The sequence below is a fragment of the Salvia hispanica genome, chromosome 3 (genome assembly GCF_029641045.1).
Source record: "Salvia hispanica isolate PSC_SH4W2 chromosome 3, Shi_PSC_v1, whole genome shotgun sequence".
Lineage (NCBI taxonomy): Eukaryota > Viridiplantae > Streptophyta > Magnoliopsida > Lamiales > Lamiaceae > Salvia > Salvia hispanica.
The window spans coordinates 25,812,296-25,833,995 of NC_142694.1; the positions used below are offsets into that span (position 1 = coordinate 25,812,296).

The window sequence follows — 21,700 nt, forward strand, 5'->3', positions numbered from 1 at the left end:
AGTGATGTAATGGTTTTGACGTCAACTATGTGTAAATATATGTAGGTCAATTTATATTACTTTTAAACGACATATATTCGTTTTAATCTTGTTATCATGTTATGAAATTATTCTATAAAAGAGATTAGAGTGAATTGTTTTTCTCATCTCATAATATATTTTTGACTTCGTCGTAGGACTAATTACTAATATACAAAATTTCAGCATCTTATAGTTTTGTCTGAATTTTTAATAGAAATACATGAATTTTGAAATATTTTGTCTATTGATAAAATGTGGCTTGGCAATATCACATTTATTTGCCTGTAAATATACGGACTTTCATTATTTTTTTGGGTAGTGATAAATGTACATAATTGTACGTGCATAATCGAACTTTCTTTAATATATTACACTGAAAATTGATTTATAAACATTAATTGATTTACAATAAATTTCATACTAATCCCTTTGCAACACTTCAAAAAAAAATCTAACTTAATATTTGTAAATTTAAGAGAAAAAATATTTTTTATAGAAATATTGTATAGTTAATTCTAATCAAGCTCGAAATAGATAACGCAAGACAAAAAAATAGAAAGAATAAAGTAGAAAATTGAATAAAGTAACTGATAAAAAATAATAAGAAAGAAAAAGTGAGTTAATGAGCCTATTTAAGAGGAACTTCCGGGAAAAAAAATTATTCAACTATGAAGGGACATGGGAGGCAATATCATCTTATTAAAAGTAGTACTATCATTTAAGTGATTATCATTATTTGCCACACTAGTACTTTGCAACTTACATGTTAAGACTTTAACTTGAAGAAAAATCAACAGATGGAGAAGATTACGAAAGACTACAAAATTGATATATACTTATAATATTTAAAAATAATTTCAAATATAAAATTACGAAATATCAAAAATTCATGTATCAACATGCATATAATCCTTTTATTAATCGATTTTATTTATTTTATGGTTGCAACTGGAAACCGATTGAAGCATACCGGTATATATATCATAATCTAAACGGTATTTATACACTATTCTTTATGAGTAAGAGTGTTGTACTATGATGATAGCTATCTATGTCAAAACTAATAAAAAATTGCATACTAGTAATCATTTTTATAAAAAAGGAGAAAAATAAATAAATATTGGTATGACTAATATATACGCGTTAAGAAAATGGTACTTGTGACACTGACCCTATAGTTTTCGCGTAGATGTTTGTATTTATAAGAAGATAAATCAAACCACAATTAAATACTCCCTCCGTCCCACATAATTTTATCCAATATTCCATTTTGGACCGTCCCAAATAATTTTACCCATTTCACTTTTACCATTTTTGACAGTGGACCTCATATTCTACTAACTCATTCCTACTCACATTTTATTATAAAACTAATACTACTTTAAAAGTAGGACCCACATCCCACCAATTATTTCAACTCACTTTCCATTTCTTAAAACCCGTGCCGGATCAAAGTGTGTAAAATTATGTGGAACGGAGGGAATAGCAGTAAAACTGTAATTGTTCTCTTTCTTGTTTTACGTGACACCTCTGTATATATCATTGATTTTAGCCCATAAAATTTGGTCAAATTCTAGTATTTCCCACGAACTTTAAAATTTATCACAAACTTAACATTTTGTTTGTTATTTCTTATGGCAGCCCAAATAAGATATTTTCGGCAAAATTTTATTATACGTGGGCAACCATAAAATGTTTATGATATTTTAGATTATTTTGTAAGTTCGTGACAAATAGGATAAAAAGCTACGTAGAAAATTACGTTGATTGAGTAGTCTCAAGTATGATTAAAAATGCGCAGAAGTTGGTTGGATATGGTGAAATTGACTTGCCATGGGAAATAACAAACAAAATGTAAAGTTTGTGATATTTTAGATCAATTTTAAAGTTCGTGGAAAATACCAAAAGACCAAAGTTTATGGTTTTAGAGACCAATATCCCTTTATTTTAATAAGCCGTAGACGCATATAATTATTACCACTATTATTATTGAAATATAATAAGTTTGGGAATAAGTTTCGATAGTTAAAAAATTGCTCCAATACGTTATTTGAAATGATTGTGACTCAATAAAATGTTTTGCAGAAAACGCAAGTGAAGTGAAATTAAATATCTGTCATTTAACTCCATACAAATTGGAAAAGAGGGGTTAACGTAATTGTTAAACCAACATTCAAGTCATCAATCTCATTCATCCAAACAATCAGAAACCAAGCAGTTCTACACATTGTAAGATAAAAAATTCCTACACATTGTGATGTAAATCAAAAGAATTATTTTACTACTACAAATCTACAACCAAATCCAGTATGGAAAAAGCAAAGATGTTAATAATTACAATTTACAACAGCAGAACTTAACATTTTGTAATGGAAGACCTTGCTATAAAAGAAAATCAGGAATGACTGGTGCTTGAGCTTCCAATGCTTTATCTGCTCTGTGCCGCGACCTGTGCTTACCATGCCCCGCGCTATCACTTTTCTGATTGTCTTTGCGACTTCGACGTTTCCTCTCTTTACCATGACCATGGTGTTTGCTACCAGCTTTACTGTGCTCGGATTGATCAATTTCAGCTATGCCAGCACTTGACTCATCAGTCACCCTTCTTGATTTCGGTGGTTTTCTTCTTGATGACGATGAAGTTGTGGCTTCATCGCCTAGAAGCACTTTATTGACAGCACCCGATATTAGATCTGCCTTAATCACAGTTCTATCTGTCGTGACATTAGTTACTTCCCCATCATCAAACTTCACAACCACTGGCCTAGGCTTGGATTGACTAGGCTTTTTCCCAGTGCTGAGCGATCTCTCTGTTAACTTCACAAGATCTTCAGCCTCATTGGTAACCTTATCTTTGGGGTCATGAGCAGGCGGGTAGTCATTGGGAGTCACCATTGTATTTCCTGGAGCAAGGTAATACAAACCGTGCCTCTTCCTATGCTCTGCAAGTAACGATGTTGATTCAGAAGATGGTTCGGACTCTTCCTTCGCCTGGGAATCCGCATTACTAGAGGCTTCCGTGTATTGAGGTCTGACGAGGGAAAATGAAGTTAATAATGGCAATTTAACATCACCACAGATTTCTTCCAAATCATCAAGATTTTCCTTGAGCACCAACCCATCGGGTATCAGTACCCTCTCTTGTGCATTAACTGAGACCGGACCAAGATCTTCTGAACATGAATCAAAAATCAGCTTTACTGTTTCAGAAGCTTTCAGTTCTCCCTTAGTTTGGTCTCCTTCATCATCGCCGAGGGAACCAAGAAGCATTGGTTTTATCAATTTAATCAATCCAAGGACATTGGTCGATCTCTCCAGCACTTCTACTTCATTACTTCCAGCTAAAGGTCCCAAATTAATTTCAGCAAGATTGACTAGAGCCAAGATGGATTCTTGAGTAAGATGATCCATTACTGACGAAGCTGATGATGGCTGGCCATTGGTAACAATCATATTTCGATCATCCAATTCAACATCAGATACTAATTCTGAATCTATCAATGTGGAGGGAATTGAAGAATCATCTCCGTTCAACCTGAGATACGAGTACATACAGAACATCAACACCTTAAATGCGGAGTGTATATAGACAGCTCGCACGGATGGACTAAGGAGACTAGTCCGTGGCTGTAACAGTGCTTCCATGATCTCAAAAGGGTTTCTTGAAAGCTTAATGTACTCTCCTGAAACCCAGGCAGCAGCAGCAAGCACTGCATGCATAAAAGGATTGCCAAGTAATGCAGGATCAATCACCAGGTCACGAGTAACGTGAACAAGCTGAGATCTAGCATCTTTAACCCTGATGCCAATATCAATAAGTTGGGTTGCAATTTCATCCCCCTTTTGACAATGTGGCAACCTTGCCATTTCCCCAAGAAACAACACATACCAATCGAAGTCAAAAATCACTTCATAATAATTCCTACCACAAGTCAATAAGATGAATCCCAAGATCTCATTACAGAACTCCGGGTCAGATTTCAGAGAATGGCTGATCAAGATCCTACAAATTTCCATCACATTATCCTCAGAGACGATACACATGACAAGCCTCAAGGCCTCAAGCCTAATATTTACATCAGAATCACTCAAGGCTTTAACCACTAAATCCTTGTTCTCAACTACTGCCGAAATATTATTCTGTGCAACAATAGCAAGCGCTTGCAAGCCTAGATACTTAAGATTTGGATCATCTTCTAAAAGAAACTCCCGCACCTTGCCCACTGCTAGCTTCACCGCCGAATCATGCTCACTCAAACTAGTCAATATCGTCCTCACACACTCAAACACCAGCGACTTTGCTCCCATCGTCCTCATGATCTCACAGATAGGCTCCACCACTCGCTTACCCAACCTCGGCTCCAGAGGAGCCAATTTCGCAAATATTTTAAGCACTTTGATCAGAATCCAATTATTCTTGCAGTCCACCAAAATCTTGTAAAATTCAGGCGCCAATGGCAAATATGACCTAGGCTCATTTTCGGTGAGCTCACAAAACAACCCTACAACCGCGGACAAAATCCCCAAATCCGAATTCTCTATATTTTCTACAACTCTCTTGAAACAAACACGCACCGCATCAGGATAATGTTCGAAAACCCCCAAAACCGTGGCGATCGCCTTCTTTCTCACAGTAATTTTACTACTACTAAGCAGAGTAAACAGGTCGGGCGTCAAATCACGCGCTAAATCGGGGTTACAAATGGAGGAGAGAGTGGAGAGGGCGAGACTCACATCGTGGACGTTCGGCGAGGAGAGATCCTTGCGCAGCTGGTGAGTGAGGAGGAGGATGACGTCGGTGGTGGCGGGGTTGAAGGAGAGGGCGGCGGAGAGGTAGGCCGTGCGCTTGTGGGAGTGGGCGGAGGAGGAGGAGAGCTCGACGGAGTGGAAGGCGGCCCACGACATGTCGAGGCCGTGGAGGGAGTGGAGGTAGGTGAGTTTCTGGAGGGCGGAGGATTTGGTGTGCGGGTCGGTGGATTTGATCTCGCGGCGGATCTCTTCGATGGATTTGGCGATGAAGGCGGGCTCGGTGCCCGGCGGGGTGAGGCGGAGGGACTTGATTAGGTCGTCGATGGAGCGCTGGAAGAGAGAGTCCATCAGTGAAGGACCTTTCATTGGATCGATGTTGCGATTCTGCGATTCGATGTGTGTGAATTCATGCGGCGGGTGAATGAGCCTCTGTGAAATTTTGGAGAGAGAAAATGGTTAGGAGAGAAGATGAAGATGAAGATGATTTTGGGGAAACTGCCCTGGGCGAAGGGGCGGAGGCCGGCTGACTGTGCAACGCACGTAATGATTTTGTTGTAAATTTAATTTTTAGTTTGGGCTAACTGCCTTAAAAATCATTAACTTTCGCATTTTTCGGTTTATTGTAGCATACAAAATCATAAACTTTATCGGAGTGTGCAAATTTCCCTTTCGATCCAACCCATAAATTTTCCGGCTGAAATAACGCGGACGTGGCATGCCTGAGTTCTTACGTGGAATACGCCGGAAATTTATAAAACTACGTCGTTTTATACATACAAAACGACGTCATTTTACAGATGAAAACCTTCAATATCAAATCCCCAAATTAAACCCGAATTGGGGATTAAAACCTTCAATTTCAATTTCATTTTTATTTTTAGAAAATGGAGATGTACTGTATATCATTTGAAAAAAGAAGTGCTAAATAATTTTTAGTTTTATTGCCAAACAATTTTATAACTTCCCAATTTTATGAATTAATTAATACTTCCTCTCTTAAAAAAAATAGTCTCCGGTATGAATGATGAGTTTTTAAGAGAGAGAATGCAAAAATTAGGTAAAGTAAGAAAAATAGAGAGAAAAAATGGTAAAGTATATAAAAGAAATTTTTCATTTTTAGAATTGAAATTATTTATTGTGGATATATTAGAATAAAATAATAAAGTTATTTTTGTACTAGTAAAAAAGAATACTACTAGTAATCCCTCCGTCCCAAGGTATTAGACCAATTTTCCTTTTTGAGATATTCCAACATATTAGACTCATTTCCTTTTTTAGCAAAAAAACATTCATCTTATTTCATTCTCCACCTACTTTTTTCTCTCTTCTCTCCCCTACTTTTTCCCTCTCTCATACTTTACTCTCTCCACTTTAACTATTTAAATATCAATTTCTTAAATTATGTGCCCAAAAGAAGTGAGTCTAATACTCCGGAACGGAGGGAGTATAATTTAATTGCAATTCGCAATTATCCTATAAAACTAAATTTTTTTGGTGAATTGATGGTGACGTGGATGCCAAATTTTCCAACATAAACAAATTGTATGTTCTTCAAATCATAGAGTTGAAACGGGGAATGGATCACCTGCTGTGCTTAAAAGCACAGCAGCAAATGCTGTGGTCAAAACGCAGGTTTTTTAACACAAAACGCAGCCCATTTCTTCCTTTTCTCTTGTTTTCTATTTTCTTTTCTTTTTATATTTTCATTTCCTGCTCACAAATTGACAGTTAGTATTTTTAGTTTATAATTCACATGTTTTTTATTAATTAAGCAAATCATGGTGATTGAATGGAGTATATATGATCCGATCATAATCACAGTTAGTATTTTCATAATTGAATTTAATAACATTTATATAATATGGATATATAATACAAAAAGAATATAAAATAGAAAACGAAGAGAAGAGGAAGAAATGGGCTGCGTTTTGTGTTATAAAACTGCATTTTGACCACAACATCCATTCCCGTTGAAACGATGCCATTTTCATTTTTTAAAATTAATTTTATAATTTAGTTTCTATTTATATTATTGGCATTTAAATAAATAGAAGGTCTTCAGTTGCTGTTTCGATTCATGAGGTTCAGAACTTATTACATCATGAAAGTCGATGTAGTCCACAACTTCCAAATAGTGATTAAGGCATTCGCAAATTTGGCAATTCGCCTGAATAATTGCGAATTGTATTAAAACCATGATTTAGTCCTCAGATTAATTACGAGTTTGACAAAAATAAAGAAACTTTATGAGTTAATAGCAATTTCGTGTAGCAGTCGCATCTATTTACAAAAAGAGCTTAATTACAAAAATATATATTGGTGTATGGATTTCATTGCATCATGTGATTTGTATCTTTATATTTACGTGTTTCTAAAAATATTAATAAATTAGCTAATAGGGTTAAAATCAATGTCGAAATAATTTCTAGTGCCGAACTGGAATATGTCATTGTTAGTTTGTTTTAGGTAATTTTAGAACATTATTAGTTTGCTTTAGGTAATTGTTCGTTTATTTTAGGTCATTTTATAAAATCCAAATTTGAAAAATACAGATGTCATTGTTAGATGATTTTAAGTCATACTTACTATCATGATCTAAATACGGACTAAGAATGACCTCCATATTATTTAAAAATTATTTACTAGTGTGGTTTTTTTTAATTCTGCAATAAAATTGAATTTTACGTATATCAAAACTCCTTAGTTAATGAGTACAAGTACCATATAAATTGGAGTATTTACTGTATAACATTTTCACTATCAATTATGTACCAAATCTATTAATAACACGTATTGATAAGTAAATTAATTGGAGTATTTACTGTATAACATTTTCACTATCAATTATGTACCAAATCTATTAATAACACGTATTGATAAGTAAATTAGAGCTCATATTTCAGTGTATAAATGATCACAACTTTAAATAAAATTCTTATTATTACAACTACACTACAGTCTACAAGAATACACTTCCAGTTTCGTGTGTAGTCTAATGCAAATAAACAAAATATCAGTACAAAATATTTTACAAAATATTTTTGATTGTGTTAAATAGAATATTATGTTGAAATTCAGGGAGATTTAGGCCATCCGCAAAGCTGTCTCTTATCCGTCTCTTAACCGTCTCATCTTTTCACTATTCATGGACCCCACTGTACTTTTCAGCTCATCTCTTAACTAAGAGACAACACCTGCATCCCTCCATCCAATGACGGACGCAGGAGTAGAAACTCGTGGGGTCGAATATAATAGAAAATCATAATTAATATAATATTTAAATAATTATATTTTTAAAAAATATCTACTTTAAATAGTTTATTTTATAGCGTAAATATTTGTTTTTGAAGTTATCTATAAAATGTTTATCAATAATTTTACAAATAAAAGTTAGATAAAAATAAAATGAAATTATCATTAATATAATAAACATTATAATTATAACTACTCTTAATTTATCTATTAACTTATTTTAATCTCGTAACTTTTTTAGAGTAGGCCCAATTGTTTGGCTCATTTCATACAAGAGTAGTAGTAACAATTAGAGCAGTCTTCTTCTCCATCGTTCTTTCCACAGCGTCGACCTCTCCTTTTCCTCTCCGTCTCTCTCATCCAATGACGGACCCAAAAAATATAGCTCGTGGGGTCGGACCGAAAATTTAATACCACTATATAATATTTAAATAATAATTATATAATATATATTAAATAATTAATTTTATCATTTTTGTTGTCCTTATTATGTTTTGTTACAATTGAATACAAAATTTATAAAACTTGAATTAAATCAATTAACTATGCTAGTTAAATTTTTTTAATATTTAACATAGGATCTACGAAAGCTAAATTAGTTACACAAAATAAACAAGCACATAGTATTAAATATATTAATTACTAGTTTACAACATAAAACTAAAAAATAATGAAATAAAAATCATAAATAAAAAATTATTCCTAAACTTACTAAATCACCGCCCCCTACCTTCTTCCAAGCAACCCCTCTTTTCTTCCAAGCAACATTTTTACAGTTTTCTTCAAATTCACAATTCATGGAGCTTCCTCTTCTCTAAATTATTGCAGTATCTTTAAATTCATTATTCTTTTCTAAATATCCTTCCTATTATAATCCACAACAGTTTGTCTATATTTTTCTACTTTCTTCTCATTTATTCTCTAATTTTCCGTAGAGGCGGAGTTGTCGGACGTGGGGTCGGGAGGCGGAGTTGCCATGGGTCGTAGGGCGGATTATAGAGCTTAACAAGCAGTACTCACGGACCAACGGTGGGGTCGGCCGACCCCGCCCGACCGCACCTGGGTCCGTCGTTGCCTCCATCTCTTAACCATCTCTTAACTATTCATTCAATTTCATTTTTTATTTTTAATTCCAACAAATTCAATTAATAAAAAACACACTTCATTATAAATAAAATAAAATTACAATTTAAATACCTAAAAAAATAAAAAAGACATAATTAAAAAACTAGAAATTACAAATTGCACACTTAAACTCAAATAAAAAAAATGGAGGCAAATAAGCAGAAGAAGGAGTTCTCTAGTGACGATCATCTAACGGTTGCCAAATTTTGCTCAAATGTGCTCCATTAGATCCTCCTGGAGTTGGGCGTGGGCGGTAGAATCACGTGTCCTTGCCCGAATAGACAACCGCTCTTGCAAAGACGGATGCATTCCCGTTAGAGGCGGACTACTTGCGGTTGAGCTTCCCGGGGTTTCAGGGTCGAACCAATTTCCCGCCTCAGGTCCTTCGTCGGCGACAATCATGTTGTGCAAGATTATGCACGTATACATGATGTCGACCATATTCTCCATAAACCACTGTCGAGCCGGGGCTTTGATAATGCTCCATCGAGCTTGGAGAACCCCGAACGCTCTCTCCACATCCTTGCGAGCAGACTCTTGCTTCTGTGCAACAAGAGACTGCTTTTCGTCCGCAGGCCTGTTGAACGTCTTCACGAAGGTTGGCCACTTCGGATAGATGCCGTCGGCAAGATAGTACCCCATTTTATACTGGCGATTGTTAGCGACGAAGTTGATGGCCGACGCTTTACCATTCAGAACTTCAGCGAAGAGGTCGAAGTTGTTGAGCACGTTGACGTCGTTGTTCGAGTCGGGGACACCGAAATACGCATGCCAAATCCATAGCCGGTAGTCGGCGACGGCCTCGACTATAACGGTGGGGTGAGTGCCTTTGTGGCCGCTCGTGTATGACCCCCTCAACGCCACAGGGCAATTCTTCCATTGCCAATGCATGCAATCGACACTCCCGAGCATCCCGGGGAATCCGTGCACTTGTTCGTGAAGACGGAGCAGAAACTGACAATCTGCGGTGGTTGGCTTCTTCAGAAATTCGGCGGAGAAGGTTGCCCGGACGCCTTTGCAGAAGTTCAACAAACAAAGTCGCCTAGTGGATTCTCCGACGTGCAGGTATTCGTCGAACGCATCCGCCGTTTGTCCAGTAGCAAGCTGACGGATCGCCGCAATACATTTTTGGAGCATCGTGTGGCTAGGACGGCCAACAGCGTTGAACCCTTCTCTAAAGAACTCTTCCCGTGCCGCCAATGTACTCGCGATATGCAAAAATAGCGGGCGTGACATACGAAAACGGCGACGGAAGTAGATATCTCCCCACACCGGGTTTGGACTGAAGTAATCACGTTCCAACCTTGCGGCGGCTTCCTCCCGGTTACGGTGGATGTATGTTCGGCGTCGCCTAGGAGGCGCGGCAGCTTCCTCCTCCCTACGTCGATCTTCTTCTAGCGATTCTTCCATTATTCGACGCATTTGCTCAAATGGATCCATAATTGATTAAATTTGGGAGAAGAAAAAAATAAAGGAATGATTTTATAGAAGTGATTGGAGAGGAAAGAAAGAGAGATGAGAGAAAAGATGTGTGTTTGTGTGTAAAATGGAGAATGGAGAAGAGTATATATAGAATATAAAAAAAATAAAAATATGACCGTTCAACGGTCATATTACCGTTTTTTTTTTTTTCGAAAAATCTGTTTTTTTTTTTTAAAAAAAATTGAATTATGACGTCATAAATCCGACGCCCACTCGCGGGTCGGTGAGTGGGCGTCACGCCAGCCGCGCGCGCGCGCCACGTGGCGCCGAGCGCGTGTCTCGCCAGCTCGAGGCTGGCCTCGCCGGGACGCGTCGGGCGTCGAGACATCTCGTCTCGTCGAGACGAGACCGAGACCGCAATGAGGCAGCGTTGCGGATGCTCTTAGCGTTGAAGATGTTGGCTCGTCCCTTGAGAAACTACAATTGATGTGAAATCTTCTTCACCCTTGAATATTCCATCTTATTCCCCAGTTTCTCTGTAATTTACGTCTCTTTTGTGTGTGGAAAGATGTGAAAAAACGTTCCAAAAATAAGATAAAAACTAAAATTCCTATTAAATGCTTTGTTCTTATGTTTGGGTACCACATAGGAGTTTTTGGACAATTTACCCTACCGTGTGGATTATCATGACAATTTCACCCGGCCACGTAGTTTATTTACTATGACAATTTCACACAAAAACTTCTCTTTCTTTTTCTTCCAATTTTGTTCCAGCTCTGTTTTCACTTTAATTTTTGACCAGCAAAAGAAAAATACACAATTAAGAAACTATGATAAAAAAAAATGCTTGAAATTCATGGAAAAGATGGAATATTTGATTGGCACTATATTAAATTAATTGTATTATATGTTTAAATAATATGATAAAAGTTAGAATCACTTTTTTTTGCTTTAAATGGGTTCATCTTTAAAATGAGCTACTAGTAAGACCAAAAACAACATGAGCAACCTATAGTGATGAGTATGTATGTTGTAAATTTATGGGAAATGCAAAAATGTACGCTACGTAAGTACATTACTTTTTCACTATTAGAGCATCTCCAAGGGGAGGAAGAGGTAAATAAAAAGGTAAATTAATATAATTATTATATTTATCTTTTTTTTTTATGAAAAATCATTCTCAGGGGAGAAGTATTTGAGAAGGTATTATACCTTTTCCCATTTTAAAGATGTATCTTTACCTCACTATCAATGGAGAAGTAAAATCTTATAATTACCATATTTGCCTTCTTTTCTTGAAAAACCCTTCTCCAAAGGAGAAGGTATCACACTTTATGTTCTTTTAATGCATTTTGTACTACTCCCTCTGTCCCGCTTTAGCAGTCCCATTGATTTTTTTGTCCTCTTTTTGTAAAAATGATAAAAAAATAGTTAAAGTGGAGAAATGGTAAATTAACAGAGACAATAATGTAAATAAGACTCTTCTCTATATTATTTTCTCTCTTAATTTACCATTTCTCCTCTTTAACTATTTTTTATCATTTTTACAAAAAGATGGCAGAAAAGTCAATGGGACTGCTAAAGCAGAACGAAAGGAATATTATTTTATGTTTAAAAAATCATCTACCCTTCTATATACCCTTTTCCTTTGGAGTATATTTCTTTATAGAAGAGTATATTTCACTTTTTGAGAAGGTATATAGATGATATAACTTTTCTATATACCTTCTTCCTTGGAGATGCTCGGATCTCCTCGTATAAACCAAATCATTGAATCTTTTATTAAAATAAAGAAGTCCGTGATGAGTTCCGCTCCTGCTATACGCTAGAAAAGTTTATAGTTTAATAATTCAAATTCAATCAAACTTTTTAATCCATCTTTCACGATTCAGATCTTGAATTGACGATGATGCTTTGTCAATTTTTATGAACTAGAATTTAGAATGTTTTGAAAGTTATATATAGAGGTACATTAACATTTTGGTAATAATGATTTCAATTTTCAACTACACTAGAAGTCTATATATTTTAGTTAACATGAAAATGATGTTCTTCTCACACCGCAATAAATATTTCTGTTAGCAAAGCATACTACTATTGTTAAATTTGATGGTATTAGAAATGTAAAGCCTCTAATAAGTTTGGTAACTTTTATGTTATATGTCAGATATTAAAATCGTGATAAAAAATTAAGAAAAAACTAATACTATTTCTTATAGGGAGGTGATCAATTGCTAACTTTCTTAAGTTGTTAACTTGCTAACTCATCACGCAGTGTATTAAAAATGTCAACACGATGAGTCGATGACATTAAAATATCAACACATAATTTTGTTAAACTTCAATATTATGCGTTGACATTTTAATGTCACCGTGTTGACATTTTTAATACACAACATTGATGAGTTGACAGAATTAACAATTTAAATAGTTAACAATATAACACACCCCACTCCTTACATATGTTATTCTATGATGAATAATATTGAAATCATGATAAAAAAGCGAGTTGTTTGGTAGTACATTAAAATGAATAAACGATTGAAATAAGGGGAGGGGTAAAAATTGGCAGCCTAAGCAGAGTTTGATTTTTGAATGGTGATGGAAGAATATTATTTATAGCAACTTAATGAACAAATTCTCAAACCGTTTGAAGATTCTAAAAATAACATAAAATAAAACATTATTAAATAATCCATTTAAATGACTAAATTCATTGGAATTGTCATTATTAGTTTACGGCTACAATATTTTCGAAATTACTTGAAATTTTGGCTTTCATAATTTCACACAGCAAGACATGAGATTTAAAATAGCCGTTGCGCAATTAAAGTAGCCGTTGTATGTTTTGAACTCAAAATCCAATCACCACTTCTCTCAGTCTCTCTCTCCACATTAGCCCAATCCCTCTTTCTCTCGCTCTCATTTCGCTTTCCATTTTTATTTCTTCATTTCTGGATAAACTCAGGTATGCGGACTTTGTTTAGTTCCTCTATTTTTGTTAAATTCGCTGTGTTTTGGTAACAATTTCATATGCGGCTCCGCATCTACGGATCTGTGTGATTTTGCTTCGATTGAGTTGGGGCAATTTTCCAAAATTAATATGAGCGTGGTTTTGTTAAGTTTTATTTATGGTAAGATGGATCTATGATTGTGCTCTGATTCGGTCGGCATTCTTCTATTTGCGTTGATTTGATTGAGTTCGTAATATTTGGGCTTTTTGTAGCTTTCGTCTTAATCTGTCTTGTTAACAGTTCCATGCTTGCAAATTTCATCGTCTTGCTCAAAGATCTCAGTCTTCATTCCATTTCTGCAAAATGAAAATCTCATCGTTTTACTCACAGCGTCCAGCTTGTTGCCTGAGTTTCATTTCAGCATATCCAAATTTGAATCAGCTTCTGAAATTAAGATAAGCTGATTGATATGATTTATACAACGAGATGCCGATTTTAATTAGATGATGTTAATTTTATTTCAAATTGAAGCCGACCTGGTAAATAACTGGAAATTAGTGAACACTGGACTTTGTCAATAGGGAAAATCGTTTTTGGTCTATAAGCTTGGGGTTTCAGCTTCCTTTCCATGAATTTTCTTTTTGATCGAGTGACTGTGAATTGTTCACAGACTAAATGGTTCATTTGTTGGCTCAATCCACTCATTCACCTTATGAATATCAATATCCTTATTCCTTAGGTTATGTCATTAATATGGCCTCCTAATATGCAGATTGTTGTGTGTGGATCTTTTCAATCAAGGTCTGACAAGGACTACAGAGCAGCTTCAATACAACAATCTATTATCTATTCTTATAATATTATAGAGCCTCTGGTGAGGGGGCCTTACTTCGTGCTTCAGGTGGTGTTAGAAATTTATTCGGATAAGATGACTGTTAGAACACCAGGCACACCCGCCTCAAAAGTGGACAGGACACAAGCAGCCGCCGCCACTCCAGGTGGAAACACAAATAGAGCAAAGGAAGAAAAAATTGTTGTAACTGTAAGATTAAGGCCTCTGAGCAAGAGAGAGCAATCATCTAAAGATCAGATAGCCTGGGAATGCATTGACGATCATACAATTGTGTACAATCCTAGTCCGCAGGAACGTGCAGCTCTACCTGCATCTTTTTCATTTGGTAATTACTAACCAAAACGTGGTATCATTCTTGCACAAGATTTTGGATGCCCTCTCCTGTTGTTTATAACTTAGTTGACAGCAAATACATGTTCTTTGCAGATAAAGTGTTCGGTCCTGATTGTTCGACTGAAAATGTCTATGAGGATGGAGTGAAAATGGTGGCATTATCTGCACTCAATGGAATCAATGGTAATTACTTTTCCTTATTCGATAGGAAATTTTATTTGCATATCTTACTTAATTTTCGCCTGATAAATTTCTGCAGCTACAATATTTGCATACGGACAAACTAGCAGTGGGAAAACTTATACGATGAGAGGAATCACGGAGAAGGCTGTTAATGATATTTACATGCATATAATTAATGTAAGTTTACACAACATTTTCTTTTAGCTATTTCATAACTGGTAGAATAATATATACTGTATCACATACTTGCCAAAATTGGAGCTCAACACAAATTGGTTAGAAACTAAAAGAAGTTGAAAATTTCACCGAAGAACTAGTTTTAATCTTTTTATGCTTGGCTAACTGTTCTAATGAGTATTCATGAGTATTTGACTACCATACAGACACCAGAAAGAGATTTCCGAATAAAGATATCTGGTCTTGAAATCTATAACGAGAATGTCAGGGACCTGCTGAACTCTGAATCTGGTCGAAGTCTTAAACTACTAGATGATCCAGAGGTAAAACTCTCTGCTGTTTTCACTATATTAAGTCTTACTAAGATTCAAGTGCATACTTCCTCTATTGGTTCCTGATGTCAACTTATTTGCAGAAAGGGACAGTGGTTGAGAAATTGGTGGAAGAGACAGCAAAAGATGATCAACACTTGAGACATTTAATCCATGTCTGTGATGGTATGAAAAAATTCTCTTATGTATACAACTTTATGTGGATTAGATGAAGTACATTACTTACGAAATACTCTACTCCTTGCAGCTCAAAGACAAGTGGGTGAAACTGCACTAAATGATACTAGCTCCAGATCACACCAAATCATAAGATTGGTATGTTTGCTTTTGTCATATCTATTGAATTAGAACAGATATTTAGAAGGCACTATAATTTTTCTTAACTGGAAATATTCTCACCTTAATGCAGACAATCGAAAGCACTCTCCGTGAAAGCTCAAATTGCGTGAGATCATATGTTGCCAGCCTGGTAAAAACCAAACACCAGATTTTCCTTATATTTTAATTATGTTTTATCAGCAAACTGCAAATCGTCTGATTTCTTTCTCTCATTCTACAGAACTTTGTAGATCTAGCTGGCAGTGAAAGAACCTCACAAACAAACGCAGAGGGTATCAGGCTTAGGGAAGGGTGTCATATTAATTTAAGCTTGATGACCCTTACAACAGTAATCAGGAAGCTAAGGTCGGTGTTATCATCTGCTTTCCATCATTCCCCTAGTTACGCTGCTTGGATAGTTATAACTGCAACTAATCCATTTCTATGCTCATCTTGTATCTTTGAAGTTTAATGCAGGAATTTCTGGCATTAGTTATTAAATAGTACTCCATAAAACTTGAACACCATTTATGTGTGGAACTATGTTTTTTTTTCTGTAATTTACTTTTCCTAGCCACTGATTTTCTTTAATTTTTTGCATCCAGTGTGGGAAAAAGAAGTGGTCACATACCCTACCGAGATTCAAAGCTCACACGAATCTTGCAGCATTCACTGGGAGGAAATGCTCGCACTGCCATCATATGTACATTGAGTCCAGCAACAAGTCACGCTGAACAATCTCGTAATACACTTTTATTTGCTACTAGGGCGAAGGAAGTGACAAACAACGCTCAAGTGAACATGGTATTTATTTTCTATTATCATATGTTATACAAGTAAACATAGTTGTGCAGATGCATAATAATTTCTTTTTATGGCACAAAATCATTCAATTATATTACTTGTTTGAATGATTCCATCAGGTAATTTCGGACAAACAGCTTGTTAAGCATTTGCAAAAGGAAGTAGCGCGACTTGAAGCAGAGTTACGCACTCCAGAGCCATCCAATGAGAGAGACATAAAACTTCTGCAGGTTAGCTAACACTTATTGCTGTATTATAGTTCAAGTGTATGTCTACTACGGTAATTCTCATACTTCGTTTTGTTTAGATGGAGAAGGAGATGGAAGAATTGAGACGCCAAAGAGATCTGGCACAGTCTCAAGTAGAGGAGTTGCGTAGAAAGCTCGAGGATGAAAAGGTTTGCATTTCTTCTCTCCCCCCCCCCCCCCCAACACACACACATACACACACACTAATCTATGTTCTGTTACACTGCATCAAAACAATTTTATTTACCTGGGTTCTCCCTTTTTGTGTGCAGAAATTAAAACCATCTGATTCACATAGCCCTTCTGTGAAGAAGTGTCTGTCATTTTCTGGTACTTTATTACCCAAAATTGATGGAAAGGAAAGAGTACGAACTCTGGGACGGCAGTCACTGAGGCAATCATCAACTGCCCCTTTCACGTTGATGCATGAGATCCGGAAACTTGAACATCTTCAGGAGCAGCTGGGTGAAGAGGCTACTCGAGCCCTTGATGTACTACAAAAGGAGGTTTCTTGTCATAGACTAGGCAACCAAGATGCAGCAGAGACTATAGCTAAGCTTCAAGCGGAGATAAGGGAAATGCGCTGTATTCAGCCTTCTGCTAAGGATGTAACTGATGTTGAAAATGTCTTACCAGTCAACAAGAGTATCAGTGCAAACCTGAAAGAAGAGATTACAAGACTTCATTCACAAGGAAGCACCATAGCCGATCTTGAGGAGAAACTAGAGAATGTCCAGAAGTCAATAGACAAATTAGTAATGTCTCTTCCAACCAAGAGAGATCAACCATCTACTGATAATAGTCCAAAGACAAAGAATCCCGACAAGAGGAAGAAAATACTGCCGTTGGCTTCAAATAGTGGTTTGAACATGCAAAACCTCATAAAGTCTCCATGTTCTCCCTTAACTGCTTCTGACCAAGTATTGGACCGCGATATTGAAAACAGACCTCCAGTTTCTGATGCTCTATCCGGTGAAACTCACTCAGTTTCTGATAAAGATACTCCCACCAAAAGTGAATGTGGAGATGCCTCATCAAAGGAAAACACCCCATATAGACGTTCAAGTTCTGTCAATATGAGAAAAATGCAGAAAATGTTTCAAAATGCAGCAGAAGAGAATGTAAGGAGCATAAAAGCGTATGTCACTGAACTTAAAGAACGCGTAGCCAAGCTGCAATATCAGAAACAGCTTCTTGTGTGCCAGGTACATTAACTCTCCTTGGTTATATATAGTGGTCTACAGAAATAGTATCACATGCGCCCCCGCCCTCACATTTGAATCTTTATTATCCCTTCAGGTGCTTGAATTGGAAGCAAACGAGGCAGCGGGATATAATTTGGAGGAATGTGAGGATATCCCTGAGATCGAGGAGGAGCCACAAGCTCCATGGCATTTGGTTTTCAGAGAGCAGCAGCAGCAGATCATCGAGTTATGGGACATATGCCATGTCTCCATCATTCACCGAACCCAATTTTATCTGTTGTTCAAGGGGGACCCTGCTGATCAAATATACATGGAAGTGGAGCTCAGGCGCCTGACATGGCTGCAACAGCACCTCACTGAGATGGGAAATGCAAGTCCTGCCCCTCAGGCAGGAAACGAAGCCGTAGTCTCATTATCTTCAAGGTCTGATCTCTCTACAAAAAACATGTTCAGTTTTTTTACTTCATTGGGTTATCATTTCCAGATGCCTAACTGTCATTGCAATCTGTGGTGGTTCAGTATCAGAGCTTTGAAGCGTGAGAGAGAGTTTCTTGCAAGGAGGATGAACACACGCATGACAGCTGAAGAAAGAGAAGCATTGTTCATAAAATGGGACGTGCCATTGGATGGAAAGCAAAGGAGGTTGCAGTTTGTGAACAAGTTGTGGACCGATCCCCACAACGAGATGCATATACAAGAGAGCGCAGCGATAGTGGAGAAGCTTGTAGGCGTTGGTGGAGGAGGAAATTTGACAAAGGAGATGGTTGAGCTCAATTTTGCACTTCCAAGTGATAGAAGGCAATGGCATATGGACTGGAACCAGATACTCAAACCACCATCTTTTGTGAAGAATATTCTGTAAGTAAAGATAATTTGATTACTCCATTTATTGTTTGCAGTTGCGGGAGACTCCTATTTCTTGGAGTCTCTCTCTGTCTGTCTCTTAGTTTTGTTGGATGTGTATAAACGATGTGACTGCAGATTGTTTTGCTTCACTCACATTGTGATGCAATTTGTAAGAACTCAGCTGCTGCTCGCATTGGCTATTTTGTTCCAATTTTAGCTTTTTCATATTGTATTACTTTGTCTTACTGGAGATTTGAAACACTGTACAATTATTGAATGCTAAACATCATTAAATAGGGAGGTAAAGAGATAAGTATTATACCTCTTCCTCATAAAAACTTTCTAAAATGGGAATGACATTTGAGAAGGTATTATACCTTTCTCAATTTTTAAGAGGTGTATATTTACACCTCTTCTCCATACAAAGAGGTGTATATTTATATCTTCTTGTTGATACTAAACATCATTAAATAGGGAAGTAAAGAGATAAATATAAATTTCTCTCTCATTTGGAAAAACTTTATCTGATAGGAAAGGTATTTGAGAAGGTCTTATACATTTTTCAACTTTGAAGAGGTGTATATTTACCCTTCTTCTCCACACAAAGATAATATGGCAGTTATTTAACTATCATATGTACCTCTTCTTCATAAAAACTCATTTTCCGATGAAAAGAGTATTTGAGAAGGTATTAATATCTTCCTCAATTTTAAATAGGTATACCTCTTCTCCAAACAAAATGTAATATGGAGTAGTTATTTTGTAGGAGTATATTTTTTTTCAATTTACCTTCTTCCATTGGAATTCACTAGTTTTTAGTATATTTACCTTTTTGAAGACCCAAACGAGAAATATACATTTTCAATGCATTTTTAGAGAGATATATATAGAGGTAAACAAAAATAACCTACCATATTAAGTTTTTGTTCATAAAAACTCATTCTCCAATAAAAATAGTTTGAGAAAACATTATACATTCTTCAATTTGAAGAGGTAAATATACCTCTTCAATTTACTTTTTTTCCTATGGGGATGAGATCAAACCATTGACATCGGAGAATAAGAAAATGAGCAAGACATGTATATAAGTGCAACAATCCCTACTCAATGTATGGGCCATTTTGGAAGGTTTCCCAAGAACAAAAAGCAAACTCGTGAGAGTTTAGCCCAAAGAGGAAAAATATCACACCAATGTGAGTTTAGGTGTGTATCGTCGACCCTCGCAGTACTATCAGAACCGAAGTTGGATGTACGACGGACTTTTGTCCGAGGTTTGGTCACTTGCATGCATGTTCCGTGATGTTTTTGTATTAGCTCCAAAGTTCGACGGACTTGTGTGGTCCGAGGTTCGGTCAATTGCTTGCACGTTCTCGGGTGTTTTTGTATGAGCTTTATCAAGAACAAATATATATTATAAGTTTTACTATGGAGGTCAATTGCTTGCATGTTCTCCGGTTTTTTGTATGAGCTCGATCAAGAACACATATGAATAATGAGTACTAATATGGAGTTCAAGTGTATTTCGACGGACCCTCACAATCTCATGATAGAATCTTTTGTCTAAACGATTGAATATCTTCAATGCTTGTTTGGTAGCTTAGATAAGCCCTAGATAGATGAGTTATTTGTGTTTATTTGAGTGTTTGATAGATAAGATAATTTATCTATATGGCCTATGTTTAAGCCTTAGGCCCGTCTTGGCCTGCCGGGGCCCGAAGAAATTTAGTTCATCTAATCAGCTATGTTATCAGCCCAAAAAGGTGAGTTAACTTATCAGCCCAATACCCATCACCCAGACAAAACATAAAATTACCAAAATACCCTATTCTTACCCATGATTCAGAAAAGAATTGAGAGAAGCGATTTTTCAGCTCTAATTTATGGAAAATCTCCTATTCTTCCACCTAAATCGAGCTCTAATTTCTGAGAAAGCATATCCGACTTCAATCTCGCCGTCGATCAACTATCTCCGACCTATTAGCACGTCAGCTCGCCGCCGCTGCTGCCGTGTAGACTACGATCTCCTTCGGCATTCACTCATTCAAGTATTTTTCGATTTTGAGTTTAGAAATAGCGTGTGGCTGTGTCATCTTGAAAATGGCATGTGAATAGCTTTCTACCTCTATTGCTCTTCTTTCATCACTAAATCTACTTAATAAATTCATTTTAGATTTTACTTTCCTCGTGAGTCGTGAGGAGCGATACTATTTTCTTTTCTTTTTCTTCTTCAATTATGGCTCTTGAAGTTGTCAGCATTTGGGTGGGAGTTTGGGATGTATCTTCTTCTATCAGATACTTGCATTTCTTTCAATTTGATTTATCTTTTATTTTTTTTGTTATGTTCTTGATTGTGTAACTCGTTGTTTTGTGGTTTTGTCATCGTTTTACTTCTTCTTCAGCTTTGTTATGATTAGCAAGAACATCCTATTGTAGTGTATGTGAATGAAATGAGAGAGAAATAGCATAGGTGCTTTAGGGATATTTTTGAAATAAAATTTAATTTAATAGGGTTATATTAGTAATTTTAGTTCTTTATCCTAATTTTTATCTTAGTTACCAAACATACTCAATAAATTATTTATACCGAATTTTATTTTAATCCTTATCTTAAAGCCCGTCTTACTTTAGTTATCTTGGATTATCTAAATATCCTACTAAATGGGCACATTAGTATTATTGAATGTAAACCACACAAGCAATTTTTCTTAAAATACTATCAAATCTTAATCATCAGGTTCAAAAGTTATTAGATTATTAAACCGACTAAGTTTGAATGTTGTATAGAGACTTCATCAACTGAACTTTTAAATTCTCTCAACCATAAACTATACTCCATATCTTTTGTTCAAGTGCATTTAATATTTATCAAAAGCAAGGC

General features: G+C 36.1%; 2 protein-coding genes across 2 annotated transcripts; one reads left to right on the forward strand and one right to left on the reverse strand.

Moving 5' to 3' along the window:
• Positions 1-2,254: 2,254 nt before the first annotated feature.
• Positions 2,255-5,311, reverse strand: LOC125216028 (AP-3 complex subunit delta-like). Its single transcript, XM_048117630.2, has one exon. It carries the CDS (start codon positions 5,134-5,136, stop codon positions 2,404-2,406), a length of 2,733 nt encoding a protein of 910 aa, XP_047973587.1. The 5' UTR covers positions 5,137-5,311; the 3' UTR covers positions 2,255-2,403.
• Positions 5,312-13,405: 8,094 nt separating this feature from the next.
• Positions 13,406-19,057, forward strand: LOC125215191 (kinesin-like protein NACK1). The gene is made up of 15 exons (XM_089068247.1): positions 13,406-13,537; positions 14,296-14,701; positions 14,803-14,892; positions 14,969-15,069; positions 15,276-15,392; positions 15,485-15,566; positions 15,649-15,716; positions 15,811-15,870; positions 15,961-16,085; positions 16,325-16,523; positions 16,643-16,753; positions 16,831-16,920; positions 17,044-17,976; positions 18,071-18,399; positions 18,496-19,057. The coding sequence occupies exons 2-15, from the start codon at positions 14,452-14,454 to the stop codon at positions 18,836-18,838; spliced, it is 2,898 nt and encodes a 965-aa protein (XP_088924373.1). The 5' UTR covers positions 13,406-13,537; positions 14,296-14,451; the 3' UTR covers positions 18,839-19,057.
• Positions 19,058-21,700: the final 2,643 nt, after the last annotated feature.